Genomic DNA, 18,836 nt, shown 5'->3' on the forward strand with positions numbered 1-18,836 from the left:
TCAGAATGTTATTTTCTACCGAGTTTCATCACTCATAAATTGTCTCTCCTCTTTCAAGAACAGCCTTTATCATGATTAAGTGGAGTTTTATAAAATGTTCCAATTTATCACTTGATTCATTTATCGGGGACAACTTTGTCCTTTAATTTCTCATCAATGGAATCTTTTCCGTTCAGCCCAAAATAAGTTTTTAAGAAAATAGTTTTACTCTTTAACTTGGGTAATAATGTTTTGCTCTAAAGACAAGTTAATCACCAAAAGAAATCTGTATCCTACTCCAGTCAAAACATGCATTCAAACTATTACCACGATAAATATACTTGAGCTTTCATTGACCTAATAAAAGAAAAGAGAATAGTAAGAACTGCCCAAAACAAAAAAGAAAAAAATAAGAGGAAGTGGTTCCCACCTAGAAAGGTCTTTCTTCTTTCGAAATGTAGTCCGCAACATTGTCGCCACTGTATTTTGAACAAAATCTTGCACCTCTGCATGGATTGTCTCCCACAAGGCGTCAGTCACTGAGGTGTCAACCTTCTGCATCATCGATCCAATACTCTTGATGTAGCTCACAAGTTCAACCAGAGCCTTCCTTTCTTCAGCACTATAATTGTACCGTACTACCTTTATTTCAATTTAAGAATAGTAAAATTGCAGGTATCATGCCAGATGCATTTTTAAAATTTAAAAGAAAAAAAAACAGCTCTTCTCAATCTTTTAGGGAGCAGTTCCGTTTTCTTTTCTTCCTTTTTTTATGGCAGTTCCATTTTCTTTTCTTTTCAGTTCTTTCTTTCCTTTTTTTTTGGTTGTTGTTGTTGGGGGGGAGGAGGCAAAAGAGATTGAGGATTTCACTGAGATGCACCATTATATGTAAGAGGGCAATTAGCTACATAAGAATCAAATTAAATGAAACCTTTTCATAGTCAGAAAAAGATGCAGGCATCTCATGTGACTCTATTGGAACAGGATCCTTGCATGGGCGAGAAAATTTCCAAGCACATTGCTCCCAAACTCGTGCAGTCCATCTGCTTAAAAGTTGAAAACCTTCAACAACCATGTCATAAATATTTCCTTTGACTTCCTTAACCCACTCAACATCCACACCATCTATTGATTTTAGCAAGACAAGCTGCAAAGAAAGTCGAGATATAATATGATCAGATCCATTCACTAATGAGGATTTGCAACATAGTCTGGGTATTTGCAAAAAAATGGTTTAGTGAATGTTGGGTTTTCATTTCTTATTGAAAAAAAGAACTCGAAAAGGGAGATTAGTTTAGTTTTCTAGTTTTTATGCAATTTTTTCTGAGGGCCAATGGCGCACAGTTCAAAATTGGTGGATAATGGCCCTGCCCGTCTACCTTTCTCCATTTAAATACTAGGCTTTTGCCTGCGGCGCGGTCCAAACCCGTGATGGGTGCCTAACCTAGACATCATGTGCTACGCTCTTGCCACTAGACCAAAGCATTGGGGGCCAAAATTTCTTTTTCAGTTACAATTCATTGGAAACTAAAATTCTCCCCCCAAAAACTTTTTATGTAAATTTGCCACTTGTGTTTGATGCAGCTTCCTTATCCCATTCTCATGCTCTGCCTATTCCCCTAACCCAACACCGTAATAAAAGAACAAAAAGAAGAATGATGACAGCCAGAACACTGGTCCAGACATTCTAAAAGAAAAAGAAAAGAAACAAAAGAAAAGAAAAAGGAAAAGTGTGGACAGTTGGTTGCCATGCCAATCCTCAAGAATCAAATACTTTTCTAATTTTCCATTTCTTTTCTTTCATTTTACTCCATATGTTAATCATAAATAAACCCATCCATCTGACATTCAATAACTTCCATATCTCCCAATCCCTCTTTATAAATTAGTTTTAACTTGAAATTCCTAGCTTTCTATTGTCCCTGCTGTACATTTAAGTATTCATATTAATTTGAAAGGAAATTCATATTTGAAGTACAAGACTGATCATATCTGCAAAAAAATAATTTAATTTAATTTACACGTTCAGTATATTCTGAAATTAACATTTCCATCATACATCTCTAAGCAAAAGAGCTATGTTACATGGGAAATTCATTTCTCTTGATGTACTCGTGGCGGATGAATGGGTGTGACATGAGGACGGGTGTGACATGCAAATTTCTTAAAATACAACAAAAAATGGTAAAAAGTGTGTATCCATAACAGATATTCACAGACCCGTGTTGATACATAGCTATAAATGAGTCTATATTAACATTGCTAAAAATATTGGAAGATCCAACCTCCACCTAAAACGAGTCTCCCCATAGGCCCGTACATATTGAGTTTCTCGAGCCAGGTTCATATATATTATCGGGCTCAATTCAAATGGAAGATCCAACCTCCACCTAAAACATTGCTAATCAGTCTTTGATCAAAACAATGCTAATCTGAATGTGTGAACTTGACTTGCCATCAACTCTACGAGCTGTATTATTTACAAGTCGTAGAACACATTGAAAAAAGAGAGAAGAAGAAGTCAAGAGAGAGAGAGAGAGAGAAGCACCTGACTCATGGCTGAAGCAAAACGAACAGTGAAGTCATCATGCTCAGCACGGATCGCCCCAATATGGTTGACAATCAGATATTGCCGCTGATAAGTAAATGTTCGTTAAGAAATTACTTGATCTTCCAGTGGATAGTGGATGAAGTTTATCAGACAAAATAGAGGAAACAAAAGGAAAGTATAGAGAAATTACTTATAAGTTAAAATACAAATAAACACCCATAGATGACATGTACTTTAAAAGAACTAAAGCATTTAAACTTTCTATCATTGAATATGAACTTCCTGATATTTTATAATACTTGCTCCAGTAGTAAAAAAACATTTTAAAAGCCGTTTACTGAATTTTAATACTAAAAAAGAAATAACACCTCCATTAGAAGGCCAAATAAGTTTTATGGATTCAAACTTACTAGTCTTGTGTTGGGGGGGGGGGGGGGCAAATTAGGACAATATTCTGCTTGGTCGCGAAACTTCAAAGTGATAATGTTCGTGGAGAAAAGTAATAATTTGGGACTGCTGGTGAAGAGAGGAAAGTGTTAAAATAAAAAGAAAAAACCAGATATTCTAAGCTTTCTCTAGCTATTTCCTTCAAAAAACAGTAGATTTTCTGTAACTTAAGTAATCAATTGGAATAGGGAAAGGAAAAGCACCGCGCTAAAGTACTATTCTGTTTCAACAGAATCTGTTCTCAAGTTATCAGCAGTAATGAAAAGTAAGTTTCAGGAAAACCGAATCTGACTCGCATGAACCCAAAATTGAACAGCATCAAAAGCAACAAAGAAGATTAAAGGTCAGAAACACTGAGAAAGGATATTCTTGTGCCTCACGCGGTTGCAGCTCATGAGGTGCTGGAAGAGTGAGAAGCCGAGTTTGTGCAGAAAATTTAGGGAAGTATGCTGATAACTCTTTTAAAATTGCAGCAGGAGACAGGTGAAGATCTGGGAAAGCAGGTATCACAGGATCATTCTGCATACAGAGAAAGGTAACAAAGGACAATTTTCCAAGGGGTTGAGAGTATGTAGTATTAAAGTTTATATCATAATAAGAACAAAATGAACATACCTTAAATATGTTAATAAGTCTGTTGATTTTCACCCTTTTGTACAATGATTCGCTATCTTTCTCTGATGATGATGCTAAGACAACAAGGACAGGCAAAACACGAAGAAGTGTGTGCCTCTCCGGAAACAGAAGTGCAAAATTCAATTCCAATGACTCGACTATGAAGACAATGAGAACTTGAAGAATGTCTTCAACACTATAAAAAGTCAAGGAGCTCAGGAAAAGTAGAGCACAGGAAATGAGTAGACAATTTCATGACATACATGATAGAAATTACTACCAAAGCAAATGATATTTAGACACAAAAAATTGCAAAGTGCAGACATTAGTGGTCAGATATCCTGAAAGCGATGGACATGTGCTGGCTTCATCAGAAGTGCACATCTCCATGATTTGTGCTATACTCAATCAAAGTGACTTATATAAAAGGTACTTCAGATCCTCAGAATGCAAAGCTGAAAGAACTGACCTCTGATGTCGAGGTTGGAACTTGGAACATTGATTACCTTTCTAACATAAGATCCTCCCAGACGGATTCCATTCAGCCCCAATGGTTAAATCAATCCAGCAGGAAATACCAAGTTGGTTATGTCAAGCACTGGTTATTTCTGATCTTACCTTTCTAAAGCTATCAGCAGAGGGTAATATATGCCAATGCTCTCTCTTAGCATTCTCAGACGATAATGTCTCTCTTAGAATTTTTCTATGCATTCTTCCTCTTTATCTTCTTTTTCCTTTCAGGACGGATTTTGTTTAATACGTAAATAATTTGACCCTCATTCAGGGGTAAGAAAGAGAGATTGGGAAAAAAAATTAGGAACATTTATTCGGGGGGAACTAGAAGTATATATTTTCTTTGAAAAGGAAAGTTAAAATATTAACAATTGTGGCTAGTGAGAATTGAACTGCTGACCTCACAAAGGTTTTGAACGCCCTTGACCGCTAAACTATGCTTTCGGGGGGAACTAGAAGTATATAAAAGAAATGAAGTAAAAATTCTGAACTTCAAGACAGGATGTGCACAAGATCCTTTAGCAAAATGCATGGTTATGCTTATAGTGACTCTTGTAGAAGTCAGATTTGAATATTTTCCTCCAAATCAAACTTCTGGCTCCCTTTTCAGGAATTCTGTCAAAAAAGTAGGTCTGAAAAAGTTAAGTTCGGTTAACTCGAAACTGAACATTTTTTATTAAACTTGAAAAGCTGTTTCTCTTTTACTTCCAAAATCGGATAAGTTAAATATCTCAGTTATGAAGAAACCTCAAGATTTACAATGATGAAAATGAAAATTCCTTCAGACTACATGTTTTATCACCTATGTCGTTATGAACTTTCAGATATCTAAGATGATTAGCCTCCAATAAATAAGACTTATCATGACAGAACTTGAAGGCCGTGAGACACAGTAAATACACATACATACAAACATAAATACAGACATAGATATGCAACAAAATTCACTCAGTGCTGCAGCATCATTTCACCACTCCTCTGGGTAGAGAAAGATTATTGGAAGGATACTTGTTCACCCGGAACATCTCAACATGCAAGTTTAACAAAATAGCCCACCTCGTGCTCAAGAAGATCTGAAAATATGTGCAATTCATGTTCAGCACACACAAATACGTGCAAGTTCACATGATGCAAAAACTTAACGTAGGCAAGAGTTAGATATGCACCTGCAAATCATCCAACTCCTCCCTCATTGAATCTGTATCTTGCCACTGTACACTGACTTGTGTGAATGTTCTGACATATTGGATAAGACAAACAAATGAAACACTTTCACTCAAATAGGAAGTTCTATTAAATGGAAGGTGAACTGAAATTCCTGATGTTGGGAGAAGTACAAAAAAGAGGGGAAAAGAGAACAACCATGTAACAAATTTCTTCAGCCGCTTCATTCAATCGATCAACTAAGCTCAATTCCTAACTAGTCTGGCCGGCTATATGAATCCTCTGTTTTTTATTGCACTCTATTCAGGCTCATTTTGTTCCAAATTTAGGCTACTTCATTATAAACATAAGAATTTGGTGACTAATACTTCATGAGATACTAAATATATATTTTTTCTGACGCAAGCACCCAGCACAAACAAACAATTAAATAAAATTTTGTGGGACCTTTGGCTTTTTCCATTTCTTCTTTCTTAGTCATTGTTCTCTCTTTTGGACTGTGAAAGGAACACCAAGATATGGCCCCTTCACCAGGCAGACTGGCAGTTCAAAGCTCAAAGTTGTTCCTCGAGGATCCTGCCTTTTCCACTCCCTTTTGTGCCCCAGGGAGAGGGTGTTGGAATTGCCTCTAATTTTCTAGTGCCTAGTAGTTACACAATTTTGTAGGTGGCATAACAGATCTATGTTTTCAAGAATGCTTTCAAATTAAAATCAGAACAGAAGTCTGGGAGCAAAAGTGACCACACTCGGTATACACTGAACAAGAACAAGCAACACTTTAGAAGATATCACTGCTGAAATATAGTTTGCTACTAAGAGAGTTTCAATAAAATATGCAGATAAAAAGTATTGATTGCAATCAACAAGGAAGATCTGCTCATAAATAAACACCAAACATGACGGCAATCATGAAAATAAAAGAACTTTTACCATCAGTTACAGTGTTTTTCTTTTAAACGATCACTTACAGTGTTCATATAATTCCCTCGTGGTTTGATTGACAAGCATTACTATTGTTAAGTAGTCAATTTATAACATGTTAAGCCTTTGTGCAACCAATTGTCGTAAACGGCAGGGATTGAAAAGTTGAGCACTCATGAAGAACAAACAACTAACACGCACATCTTTACCTTTTGTACCAAGAAAAGTCATTAGGTATACTAGCTTTTGCATTTTTAAGATGATCAAGCTGGATCAGAACATCAAGTAACTTCAGCATGGACCTGCAACAAAATATTTGAAATTTATGCCTTATTGCTCATTGCAAAGTCAGAGATTCAGGGGCATTTGAGAAAAACAAGTAAATTCATCAATCATAAGCTTAAGAAAACAGAACTGTCAAACTAAATGTACTAGTAAAGGTGCAAGCTCATTTTCACAATATCAGGTCATGATAAAAAAAACTTGAGCTGTTCAACTGTATACTTTTTCATCTTTTCTTTGGGCTAATAATCAAGTAGTAATGAGAAATCAGGTGGTACAGCAGACTTGAAAGAAGGATTCATTGAGTGATTTGGATCTGTGCAAATAACTGGTGTCTTGCTTCACAAAGATTAATCAAACAATACTGCACCGATAAAACATTGTCTCCTAAACAATGAAATATTATACACTTAACACACATTTTGCCATAATATCCAGAACTGCATAACCAAATTTTTGGAACTCATTCATCCGATACCCTTTTCCCCAATCACCAAATAATATGAGACACAAGAAATAGATACCTTGGCATGACATGCTAATAAGTTCTGGAATTTTTGTTTCTTTTCCTGTTTTCCCTCCAAAATAGCAAAAACATACTGGTTTTTTTAGGTTAAATCTATGTCGAGAGGAATTTGACTGCCTCACCTAATTTTAATTGGTGTTAAGTAATAAGCTATGCGTCATCAGATCAAATTTTCAGTAGTCAGACCAAGTACTGAACATTTCGTAAATCTGGACTATCCAAATTTGGCTTTGATGCCTATCTAAATTTTTCTGATACACAATGCTAGGTAAGTAAAGCTGCTTTCAGTTGTGCATTTTAATGCAAAGAAGAGACCTCTAACAGAAAATTGGCACGCTTGCGAAGATCTTTTTTAAATTTGGTAAACCTCACCCCCCCCCACCCCCCCCCAAAAAAAAAAGCCCTATGCAGGAGCCAAAGAGTGGTTTTTTCCACTTTGGTACCTTGGCGACTCAAACCCTCAACCTCAAGATTGGAGGCGGAGCGCCCTTTATGCTAGGCTTTCTCTTCCCTCGTAACATTTCCAAAGATTATACACACCCTAAAAGAAGCAATTACCACCTAGGATGTGAATATGAAATAGTGGCAAGTAATTTAACCAATTAATGTAAATAATTACAATTCATAGAAAAGGTAATAGACTAACTTTTTTTATAAATATAAAGAGAATAGACTAATGAAAAGATAAGACACATGTACAGACCATAGATGAGTTACTGTGGGACCATTAATGCGACGCTCCGGTCTGGAAAAACGTTGCATGTCAGCTGCCAGCTGTGTTGAAATGGATCGAGCAGAAAAGCTTGTGTGAGAAGAAATTTATATCTTTAGTAAAGATTTTAGATAAATAGAATCATGGGTTCAAACCTTAGATGCAGCTGATGCTTGCCATCTCTGGATTTCACGCAGACGGCTCATTTCCAAATCCAAAACTTGATAAGTTTCGAGATACAGGTCAGCCTGGCTTTGCTTCATAGAATCTGGAAGCTGCAATACTATGTCTACAACTATTACAAGTTTATTAAAGGAAAAAGAAAAAGTCGGAAGGTGGAAAAAAGAAGGTGCAAACATCGAAAAAAATATGTACAAGAAAGAAAGATTAACAACTTCAATCTGCCATAAATTTGCCTCAATTATTGAGAGGAACTTTATCTCTCAGAAAAATCAGCTTTCACTTGTTTTCTTGCTAGGGCTTCGTAAACACATTAAACTACACAACAAACATCCAAACAAAGGAAATGCAAAACTAGATAACATACTTAATATCCCGACAGCAATATAGCGCAGTATTTTTAAAACGAAAAGCGTAAAAAATGACAAGGTTCATGAGGCTAAAAGCAAAGGGCATGAAGTGAAACGCATACTGTGAAGTGAAGTGCACTATTTAGAGAAAATTAAATTATACCAACATTTATGAATTTAGTACAATTACTATTAAATTGCAATTAAGATGACTAATTTCAGCATCCAAAATACAATAATGTTGATTTTAATCTAACTCTTTAAAGTTGAGATTCAAAGAACTGGTTGATTCTCATTAGGATCTTTTTGTGGATCCTGTTTGAAGCGTACACCTCTCTAAAGCGCATGGCTTCACCCATGAAGCGATACTCCCTCCCTTCACTTCATCGCTTTAAGCGACAAAATAATAACATTGATATAGCTAGTTATGACATTGAAGAGGTAGTTACATATCAATGTAGACTTGAATCAATTTAACAAACCCTGATGCATTCGAGAATAGTTATATGAAACTTTAATGAATTTGAAAGGAATTGTATAATTTATAAGGAACTTTGCTCAAGTACTTCCACCTTTCTCCCTTTTTGGTTAAAGTCTGAAGTCATCAAAGATGAAAACAGCTACAACTGGAGTCTATTAAATGGCTAGCATTTCTACTACCAAGGCATACCTACCTAGATCTCCTTAGACCTGGACCCAAGGTGGCATGACGGGTAGACTTTGGTTTAAAACGAAGCTACCTTTATGAGCTTTAATGCTACATGTGCTGGTTAGTAACAAATTTTGCACTCCTTCCACATTTGATTTAGTTTAGTGACCTTGGGCGAAGTTATCAGGAAATTTACAAGTCAGTTGCTTAAAAAGGTTTTGCTCTTCTTCCTGCTAAAAGTTAAGCATGAATTGAAATTGCTCATTGTTTGTGCTCTCACAAAACTGCCACAGATGTATAGATTTTTTAACTAATAACTGCTACAGATATGTAGATATACAACAATATTCTGAAATAAACTACAAACAAACACCATATATTATCATCATTTTCACGTACCAGACAAAAAACAAAAAGCTTAGCAGCAAAGTAGAAGATCCTAATAATAATGCCTTATCTCATATTCAGAAATCAAAAGCTTTTTTGCTAGAAGCCGAAGTCCTTTATTAACCTGAGGAAGCGCTTTAACGCAACTTCTATATGTGTAGAGCACGGAACCCATTTCCTTCCCCTCTTGTATAAGTGTGTTCTGCAAACAACTTCAGCATTACATCAAGGAAAAGAAGTGCAATTTCAGCAGCAGAAAACTGGTACAATTTCTTAACATATACCAGCTGGTTAATAGCTTTAGTGTCTTCCGATAATGACAGCCTATATGCAGCCACGTCACTGTACTCTGCCAAAAATATTTTGAAACATTAAAAAAGGTAAAAAAGAACCTTTACTCAAATATACACAAGGCAATTTGATTTCATGGGTGGGATATAATTGCAGAAAGAAGACCAACAAGGAACATTCACAATGACTCACCTGAAATTCCAAAAATAATAATAATTCTAACAGTAGAATGACAGATAATAGTAAATGAGAAAAAAGAGCATAGCACACGTCACGGTTTCGAATGCAGGGCTTTGGCCTAGTGGTAAAAGCATAGTGCAAGATGTGTGGGTTAGGCGCACGTCACGAGTTCGAACATTACTGTAGACAAAAGCCTGGTAATTAAATGGAGAAAGGGTAGAGGTGCAGGCCCATTATCCATCGAGTTTCAAACCTCGTGGCAATGGTCCTCAAGGATTTCTCGATTAACAAAAAAAATGAGAAAAAAGACAGCACATCTAAACAATATTGAAGGCAATTTTATTTAACAAAACAAAATATTGAAGGCAAATTAATTTATAATTACATAAAGGAAGACCTCAAAAGAAACATCATTAATGAAAACATTCAGGAAAAAAGTAAATGATAATAATCATAATAATAACATTACCAACAACAAAATAAATAAGAAAAAAAAAAAACTACTGACTGAAGACCTAAAAGAAAAATATGTGTTACCAATTGGACTAATAGTTGCACCTCCTTCAGCTGAAACCCAAAACCCTGGACCTTGTACCTCTGCTTGATCATCCTAATATTATAATTTTAACGAGAAAATCATCAATTAAGAAAACATACTTATATATAAAGTTCATTTCCTAACTATGAATCTAATTTTCATCATAATTACGTTAAAAAAATTAACCTCTAAAGAAAATGTGGATAGTGCAGCTATAGCTTCTTCAATCGGAACAGCCATTTGATCTGAGAGACAAAATGTGGTAAATATCTTTCAGAATTAGCAGAAAGTTACTGCATTGAAGGAGCGGAACTCTTGAACTAACGGCGTGTTTGCGTATTTGGTGTTGTTGGATCTGGAGAAGAAGGTACAGCAATTTAAGAAGCAGGTGCAATTCGGAGACCAATGTTAGTAGTAGCACTCAGAATTAAGAAACGATAGTGTAAAAATACTCACTTTTGTAAATAGTACCAATAAAAGTTGGAACTCATTTTTATTTTTTGTTTAATAAAAATATTAGACTCATTTAAATTTTACAATTTACACTTTATATATTACATTAAAACTTATTAGGAGTATTATTTTACATGACAAATCACATATCATAATAAGAGTTACTCTTACATATTGTTTTAAAAATAAAGTATCGAAAATTAACCTAATCATACAAATATCAAAAATAATTTGGACAGTTCGAAAAATTTAATTTTAGCTATGCATAATAGGATAATCAAAAAATAAGGTCTAATTTCGAAATAATCTATCAAACCGAATCATTGACACCCTAAAGGTACGAAAACTTTTGTTATGATAAAACTTTGTGCAAAGTTCATTTATATAATATTTACTGTTTTTTAAAGAAGAAGAAGAAGAAAGCAAATACGGTTGAGTTGAAAATGTACAATAAAAACCTTATGGTAAGTGAACAACTGATGGAGAAAACCATAAAACATGAGGTACAGATACATAAATACAAATTAAAATTTCAGTAGTTACGAATCTTATGATGTATAGATTTACAAATATACATGTAAATTAGTAGGTTCATGACTACTTCATACATTGTGTGGGGAAGTCCTAATAAAAAAAATTATTCTAATCAAAGTGGAGGAGCAGCACGTTGTCTTCCCTTTGAAGACTTAACTCCATTGAGATTTCTTTTCCCCAACGCCAATATTTCCTTTATCTTTTCCTTATAGTGTACTTTTTTCTCTATTTTGCTTTTCAGATTTTTGTGTTTTTCAGACAATTACTTCAATTACTAATCTTCCGTAACCACTCAAGCAAAACTCAAGATGTTAAACGAAACTCAACAAGATACGGGTCATGATTCTTTAAAAGTTAAAAGGAAATTTAAGTAAGTGGTAAATTGAAGAGAGGAGTCAGATTCTTTAAAAGTTATAAGGAAACTTAAGTAAGTGGTAAATTGAGGAGTCAAACTGTTTATGGTATTCATTTTCTTATTAAAGTTCACACGTGTGTTGCACGTGTATGTCGTCTTGTGGTACACAATGTTGTAAAATAATAGTATTAGTATTATTAACTTAAGGCTTTAAGTAAGTAATTATGCATGAAAAAATAAAATATAAGTTTTTGTGGATGATTAATGTTTATCCGTAAAACGGTACCGTTGAATTTATACATGGTTTATAGACAAGTGAATTAGTTTGATCCAAAAATAACATATGAATTAGATAGAAATATAAGACTTAGCCTTAAAATTAAAATAAACGGCGGATATCTTGGTTCCAGACGCTGAGCTATCGGGAGCAATAAGAACAGTGCAAATAAGCAAGAAAGTAAAATGTTATTTGAGCTTTTGATGAAGTATAGTATATGTTTGTCAGAAAATTCATCCTTATTATAATGATGATAGAGCTCACTATTTATAGTTACACATAGGGAACAAGGTCCTAGGATCAAGCTCCTCTTTAATGACAATTATAAGGGCTATTGAAGAATGTGTAACGGTGGGCAGTGAATGCCATATTCTCTGTAACGGATCATGCACTTAATGTTGTAGAATATTCTTCATTAACTTCTACCGGATGGCGGAATTTATTTTGTCTTTATGAGTATCATTCTCTCTGATGACAAGCGAGATCATTGCCTTCGGATTTGGCTATCTTATGTCTTTAGTTCCACATGTCGCTTTCTCATGCGATCATTAAATATGAACATATTTTATCACATACAGATAGTCCTCCTGCTTTCCGGTGGCATAACTTTGTGTCACCGGAAAGTTGGTAGAGATACCTTTCTTGGGAGAAAACTCTCTCACGCCCTCTGAAAAGTTTCTGATGGTTGATTAGATGCACGTCTCTCCGCATTTAATGTCCCGAACACGCGTCATCCCACGATTCAGCATCATTTTTGCTGGTTATCGAGGTAATTATGGCCACGATTTTAGCCGCATATTCTTTTACTTATACGCATCAAACTTCTTCATTTACATTTCATAATTCTTCAAACTCTCTCCAACTCTTTTTACTCAACTCGTACTTTGTCTTCAAGCTTTATTTAACCTTCTTCCTGAGAGAAAGACTTTCCTCCTTTTCTGATAAAAAATGGCCTCTTCTCCCAAAACTCCTAGTTCCTTAAAGAACAAAGGTAAACCTGATGACGCTGCTCCTCTTAAGGTGAGCACCATTATCCCAAAGAGTCTTGTCAAGACTAAGGACTTCGAAGAGAAGTATCCCTCCGTTCACCCTCGTACATGGTCTGTTAGCGTATACCCTTCTTTCATCTATCCTTCCAGTATTCCTGCTGAGAAGGAAGACTGCCATTGTCAGGATCTAGACACTATCGCTCATGATCTGGCGGAGCGGGTAACTTTACCCAAGAAGGATTTTACGTATTTTTATACGTACCCCTTTACTTTAGGGCCGTTCTCTCTAAGTGGAGAGCTTGACTCCGTCATCGTGGAGTTCTGCATCCGCTACCAGGTATGCCTGGCACCTAAGTCCTTCTGTATAGAGGACAGTCGCTTGTCTTCAGCGCCTATGCCAGGAGACGGGAGAGGAGCTAACCCTAGCTCGTTTGATAAACCTTTATTCCCCCAAGATCTTCTTCGGGGGAATGATAAATTTTAGCAATCGTGGACATCATGCTCTGCTATCCAGCATGGATGATGACAACGACCGTGGGTGGATGGAACGGTTTGTTGCAGTCGCCACCAGTGACATCATTCCGGCCACGACTTCATCCTTTCCGGAATTATGGAACCGCACTCGTAAGTTCTCCATTTGTCTTTCCTTCTGTTAGAGAGTGTCCCATATCATTATTGACTCCTCTTCTTTCGTTCGCTTCAGCAACTTGGTAGGTACCACCTAGGGTTGAAGGCTTTGACCAGTGGGTCCAGAAAATAATGGATATTACTACGCCCGAGACCCGCACGTGGAAAGAACTGTCCCTCAAATACGGGTGTAAGGCCCAAAATCATGGTAAATTGAACTCACCTTGTCTTTATTTTTCGTATAAGGAAGTTGATTAACCTTTTTTCTTGTTGAATTCAGGTCTGCCCTAGGGCTTAGTTGTCGTCCCCGAGGAGGACGTTTTGGCTAATCCTACTGATGTAGCAAGGTTGCTGCAGGAGGCTTTTACACGAACAGGTGTCTCCGAGACTGCTTCTGGTGCAAGTGCTACTTCCCGGAGCCCCCGACAAGAGAACAAGCAACCAAAAAGAAGACGTTCCTCCGCGGCCGGAGGAAAAAATAAAAAGGCAAAAAGTGCTGCTCCCGAGTCATCTCCGGAAGTTGTGGTGATGAGCTCCCCGCTCGAGCTGGCCATAGACACCATGATGATTGACGACGGTGGAGAAACCAGTGAGGAGGGGGCTTCTCTACATAGAAGGAAACGACCATCCTCAGCTCAATAGACTGCTCAATCTGTTGAGTTAGATACACCAACCGAGGATGATGCCTCGGCACTTTGGGGGGAGTATGAGATGGTGGAAAATGCTAACTCTCGCTTTCGAATCCAGTCGTCGTGCCCGGTATCGATAGGTTGAGTACTGGGTCCCTGTCATCTTCGGTTGATGAGCAACCAACGACCAGCATTATGCTTGCCGCAACCACTTCTCATCCTTCAATGCCATCAGCTTTATCCCCCTCTACTCCAACTCTGCCTTCGCCACCAGCAACTGCTACATAATTTTCGCCGGTCGCAACTGCCCGAAAGGAGGATGTCTCTCTTCCCCAGTACCCAGTTCATGGGAACCTAGGGCAAAATTATGATGCCTCCTCAGAAGATCCCCAAAGGAGGAGGAGTGCCACCATCTCAGTCTCTACCGGATTCAATCTGTTATCCCGGCTGGTGGAACTTGCTAATTATCTAAAGCTCCTAGCTGCAGAGAAAGATTGGGAAAATATTCAAACTCTCTCGGGAGAGTGTTTGTTGAATAATGCCATGCATAACGCATCAGCGGTATAGTCTTATTTTTGTCTGTTGTTTCTTCTACTTGTGTTATGGCAAGGTTTTCAATTTGCATTCTTGTTTTGTAGGCCAACTTTCTTGCTTCCGAGGGCCTCCAAAGGCTGATTCGTGATAAGGAGGGACTTACCTCCGAACGGGATCAACTTTTGGCCGAGAGGGACCAAACTACTGGTCGCCTCTTAGAACTGAAAGCTCGAGCTTCTAAGGCCGTTGAGTTATAGGCTCGGTTGCAGCAAAGTGAGCAAGACGTAGTAACCCTTAGCCAATAGGTTGCCCCGTTGAGGGCTCAATTTGAAGAGGATGGGAATGACGTTCTTGCTGCATCCGATCGTGAGGCTGCCTCCGCTGAAAGATTGAATAATTTGGAGGCAGTATTAAAATCCAAAGTTGAAGAGCTTGCTGCTGCTGGGACGAAGTATGCCTAATTGGAAGAGAAGCATAAGAGGACCATTGAGCATAATAGAATTTTTAGCTCTACTGTCCGTGACCTCGATGTCAGCCTCCGGTCCGTTAGATCTGTGCGAGAAAACCTTTCTGTTGAGGTCGGCCAACTTAAAGAAGAACTTCAGTGCCGAGCGGCTTCCTTCAATGTTAAAAAAACATATGTTATATATAGCATGAGGAGAAAAACCTTGGAAGAGGCTAAAACAGGTGTCATTGACTTTGATGCCGAAATCGCTAAGGCCCGTGAACTGGAGTTAGCTGCAAAAAGGGGTCTTCTTGTGTGGCTTGATGCTACTGATTCTTCTCGTTCCGGTTCTGAGTTCTTGGGAACTGAAGAGGAAACGGAAGGTGATGATGCTGAAGGCCAAAATATCAAACCGGCGGCAGATCCACCCACTTCTCCTGGGGGCGTAGATGTTTCTCTTCCTCCGAGTTCTGGAGATGCAACAGCTTAATTTTTGCTTTTCTTTTCAAATTTTTGTACTTGTGCTGTTTGGCATATTTATTGTAAATAAAAATACTTTTCCGTTCAAGTATCATATAAGTTTTCCTTTCTGCGTACTTTCGTTTAAATATTTGCGCAAGTTTGCTCTTTGCGTCTTTTTTGTTTAAGTATTTATGCAGGCTTTACTGCTTGCGTCTAATTGTGCAAGGCTTTGGGTGTATTTCCCCCCGAAAGTGTTTGGATTTCGGGCACATGTTCTTCTGGAATCAACCCTTTATCGTGAGGGTTTTCATTAGAGAGGGCCCACTTATGTTTACGGTGATCTTGAAGAGGACGTCTCATGTTTATTACGGCACTAGAATTTGAAGTACTTGTTTAACTTTTCAAATGATAAAATCAATTCATCGTCAAACAAGAAACAAGATAGAAACAAAATGACTTACTTTATTCCTTCCATTTTCAAAAGTACATAAGCATTCGTTGTGCTAAAAAGAAATTGTCATTTCTTGTGGCTAACTTATACAACTTGTTTCTACGGGGCTGGCCGCGCAATCCCCGGTCCTAATGATACAACTATGTTTTCGAGTTTCGTATTCCGATCGAAGTGGCAGTCGTTGTTGTCGTATTCTCATATCATTCCCCAGTGTTCAAATGCGAAGAATACAAATTTGAACACTAGAAGTTTTACACCTTCGAGGATTCCACTAGTGAATTGCTAGATAATCTTCATTTCGATAACAAACTTTGCTTCCCCTTAGGAATTTATACTATCGAGCCAAAGATTATCTAAAAATACCCTAGTGGCTTGCACGTGTGAACAGTCGGGTAATCTTTGTTCGACAATCCATGCCTATTTGAGACTCCAGGTATGGTTCTAGACACGTTCGGGGATGAACGTTTGTTTAAGAGGGGGAGAATGTAACGACTCGGTCGGTCATTTTGAGTGTTGTAGCCCCGTTCCCCTATTTACTGCCTATTATGTACTTAATTGTTGTTATGTGACTTTCAGGGGCAGTTGGTTTGGTTCTGGGGATGTTTCGAAATAAGTTGGGACACTTAATCCCAAGGTTGGAAGCCTAAGTTGAAAGAGTTGACCGAATGTTGACTATTGAGTAAAATGGCTCTGAAATGGAGTTTTGATGGTTTCGATAGCTCCATATGGAAATTTTGGGCTTAGGAGTGTGTCCGAATATTGATTTAGAGGTCCGTAAATGATTTTGGCTTGAATTGGCGAAAGTTGAAAAAATAGAAGTTTAGAGAGTTGAGAAGTTTGATCGAGAGTTGACTTTGTGGTTATCGGGCTCAATTTTTTGTTCTGGAAGTTGGAATAGGCCTGTTGTATCATTTATGACTTGTGTGCAAAATTTGAGGTTAATCGGAGTTGGTTTGGTATGTTTCGACATTAGTTTTGGAAGTTAGAAGTTCATAAGTTCATTAGGCTTGATTCGATATGCGATTCGTGGTTTCAGTGTTGTTTTATGTGATTTGACGCTTCGAGCGAGTTTGTATGATATTTTAGGACTTGTTGGTATGTTTGGTTGAGGTCCCGTGGGGCCTCGGGTGAGATTCAGATTGATTACGGATTGAATTTGGCCTTGTTGAACTGCAAAAATTCTGATGTCTGGTTTCTTTGTTCGCATTCCCGAGTGAGGTCTCACATTCGCGAAGAGTACTTGGGAGGCAGGTGAAGTTTGTTCTTCGCGTTCGCGAAGAAGGCCACGGGTTCGCAAAAGTATGGGGTGTTTGTGCATCGGGATCGCGAGAGGGGAGCCGCGTTCGCGGAGAAGAGAGGCTAGCTGGGGGACCTAACGCGTTAGGTCTACACGTTCGCGAAGGAGGCTTCTGTGATGACCCAGCCGGTCATTTTGAGCATTTGCATTCCGTTTAGCTATTTGAAGTCTTGAACAGTATCGTATGATGTATCATAGCTTGTGTGAATCGTCAGTCTTGGTTTTCAGGTTATTCGAAATTCATTTGGAAGAATGAATTTCATGAATTTCGGCGCTAATTAGCGAAAGTTGGAAATTTGAAGGTTTGAAAAGTTCATAAGTTTGACTGAGAGTTGACTTTGACGATATCGGGTTCGGATTGTGATTCCGGGAATTGGAATAACTTAGTTATGTCATTTGGGACTTGTGTGCAAAATTTGAGTTCATTCCGAGTTGATTTGATATATTTCGGTACGAGTTTTGGAAGTTGAAAGATTTAAAGTTTATTAAGTTTGAATTAAGGTGCGATTCATTGTTTCGATGTTGTTATGTGTGATTTGAGGTCTCGAGTTGGTCCGTGTTATGTTATGAGACTTGTTGGTATATTCGGACGGAGTACCGAGTGGCTCAGATGAGTTTTAGATGAGGTTCGGATTATTTTTCCTCTTGTTGCATTGCTGAAGATTTCTGGTGATGGTGTAGCCGCATCTGTGGAGTATTGGTCGCAAAAGCGACTTCGCAGATGCAAGAGGTTCATCGCAGAAGCGGGAGAAGACTGGGCTTGGAGTCTGCGCAGATGCGGAATTTGAGTCGCATCTGCGATTTCGCAGAAATAATTGTCATGGGCGCAGAAGCGAGGTCTTGCGCAAGAGTGAAGAGGATCTCGCACTTGCGATGCCGTAGAAGCGGAAAATTGTTTCGCAAGTACGAGGGGTCGGCTAGTTAGTTGTGGTCGCAGAAGCGTAAATATTGTCGCAGAAGCGGCTATTGTTTTCGCAGATGCGAACAGTGCTAGGCATAACCTATAATTTCGAGAGTTTGTCGTTTTATTCACATTCTTGAGAATTGGAGCTCGGTTTTGGGCGACTTTGGAGAGGAATTTCATCACAGATTGGGGTAAGCATTCGTGGCTCGCTTGTGATTATATTTTGTGAATTAATCTTCATTTTTGGCGTATGATTATTGATTTTAAAGAGAAAATTGGGGGGGGGGGGGGGGGGTTGTCTAAAGTTTCATAGAGTGAATTTTTGAGTTTTGAACATCGATTCAGAGTCGGATTTGAGTGAAACAAGTATGGTTGGACTCGTAATCGAATGGGTTGTCAGATTTTGTATGTTTTGTCGGGTTCAGAGGTGCGAGCCCGGGTTTGACTTTTTAGTTGACTTTTGACTTTTGATTTAAGATTCGACCTTTATCAATTGGGTTTGTTTCCTTTGGCATTATTTGATGTTCTTGAGTTGTTTTTGGCTAGTTTCGAGCCGTTCGTAGATCGGTACGCGTAGGATGGCATTTTTGGTGC

General features: G+C 37.9%; 1 protein-coding gene across 3 annotated transcripts in view; it reads right to left on the bottom strand.

The window, feature by feature from the left end:
* LOC104094980 (protein PIR) overlaps positions 1-10,705 on the bottom strand; it is a 48,577-nt gene extending 37,872 nt beyond the window's left edge. The window contains exons 1-14 of one of the 3 annotated variants that reach the window (XM_009601002.4): positions 10,472-10,705; positions 10,285-10,357; positions 9,561-9,625; positions 9,401-9,478; positions 7,866-7,985; positions 7,702-7,772; positions 6,400-6,492; positions 5,272-5,341; positions 5,114-5,178; positions 3,593-3,788; positions 3,345-3,496; positions 2,528-2,621; positions 911-1,126; positions 410-621 (exon numbers count right to left, since the gene is read on the bottom strand). In XM_009601002.4, the coding sequence (XP_009599297.1) occupies positions 410-621; positions 911-1,126; positions 2,528-2,621; positions 3,345-3,496; positions 3,593-3,788; positions 5,114-5,178; positions 5,272-5,341; positions 6,400-6,492; positions 7,702-7,772; positions 7,866-7,985; positions 9,401-9,478; positions 9,561-9,625; positions 10,285-10,357; positions 10,472-10,525 (1,559 nt within the window). In that variant the 5' untranslated portion in view covers positions 10,526-10,705. Of the gene's footprint in view, positions 1-409; positions 622-910; positions 1,127-2,527; positions 2,622-3,339; positions 3,497-3,592; positions 3,789-5,113; positions 5,179-5,271; positions 5,342-6,399; positions 6,493-7,701; positions 7,773-7,865; positions 7,994-9,400; positions 9,479-9,560; positions 9,626-10,284; positions 10,358-10,471 lie in introns of all 3 variants that reach the window. The other 2 variants (XM_070199870.1, XM_009601011.4) reach the window with 2 other exon arrangements.
* Positions 10,706-18,836: the final 8,131 nt, after the last annotated feature.

Source organism: Nicotiana tomentosiformis, chromosome 4 (genome assembly GCF_000390325.3).
Source record: "Nicotiana tomentosiformis chromosome 4, ASM39032v3, whole genome shotgun sequence".
In the NCBI taxonomy this organism is placed as follows: Eukaryota; Viridiplantae; Streptophyta; class Magnoliopsida; order Solanales; family Solanaceae; genus Nicotiana; species Nicotiana tomentosiformis.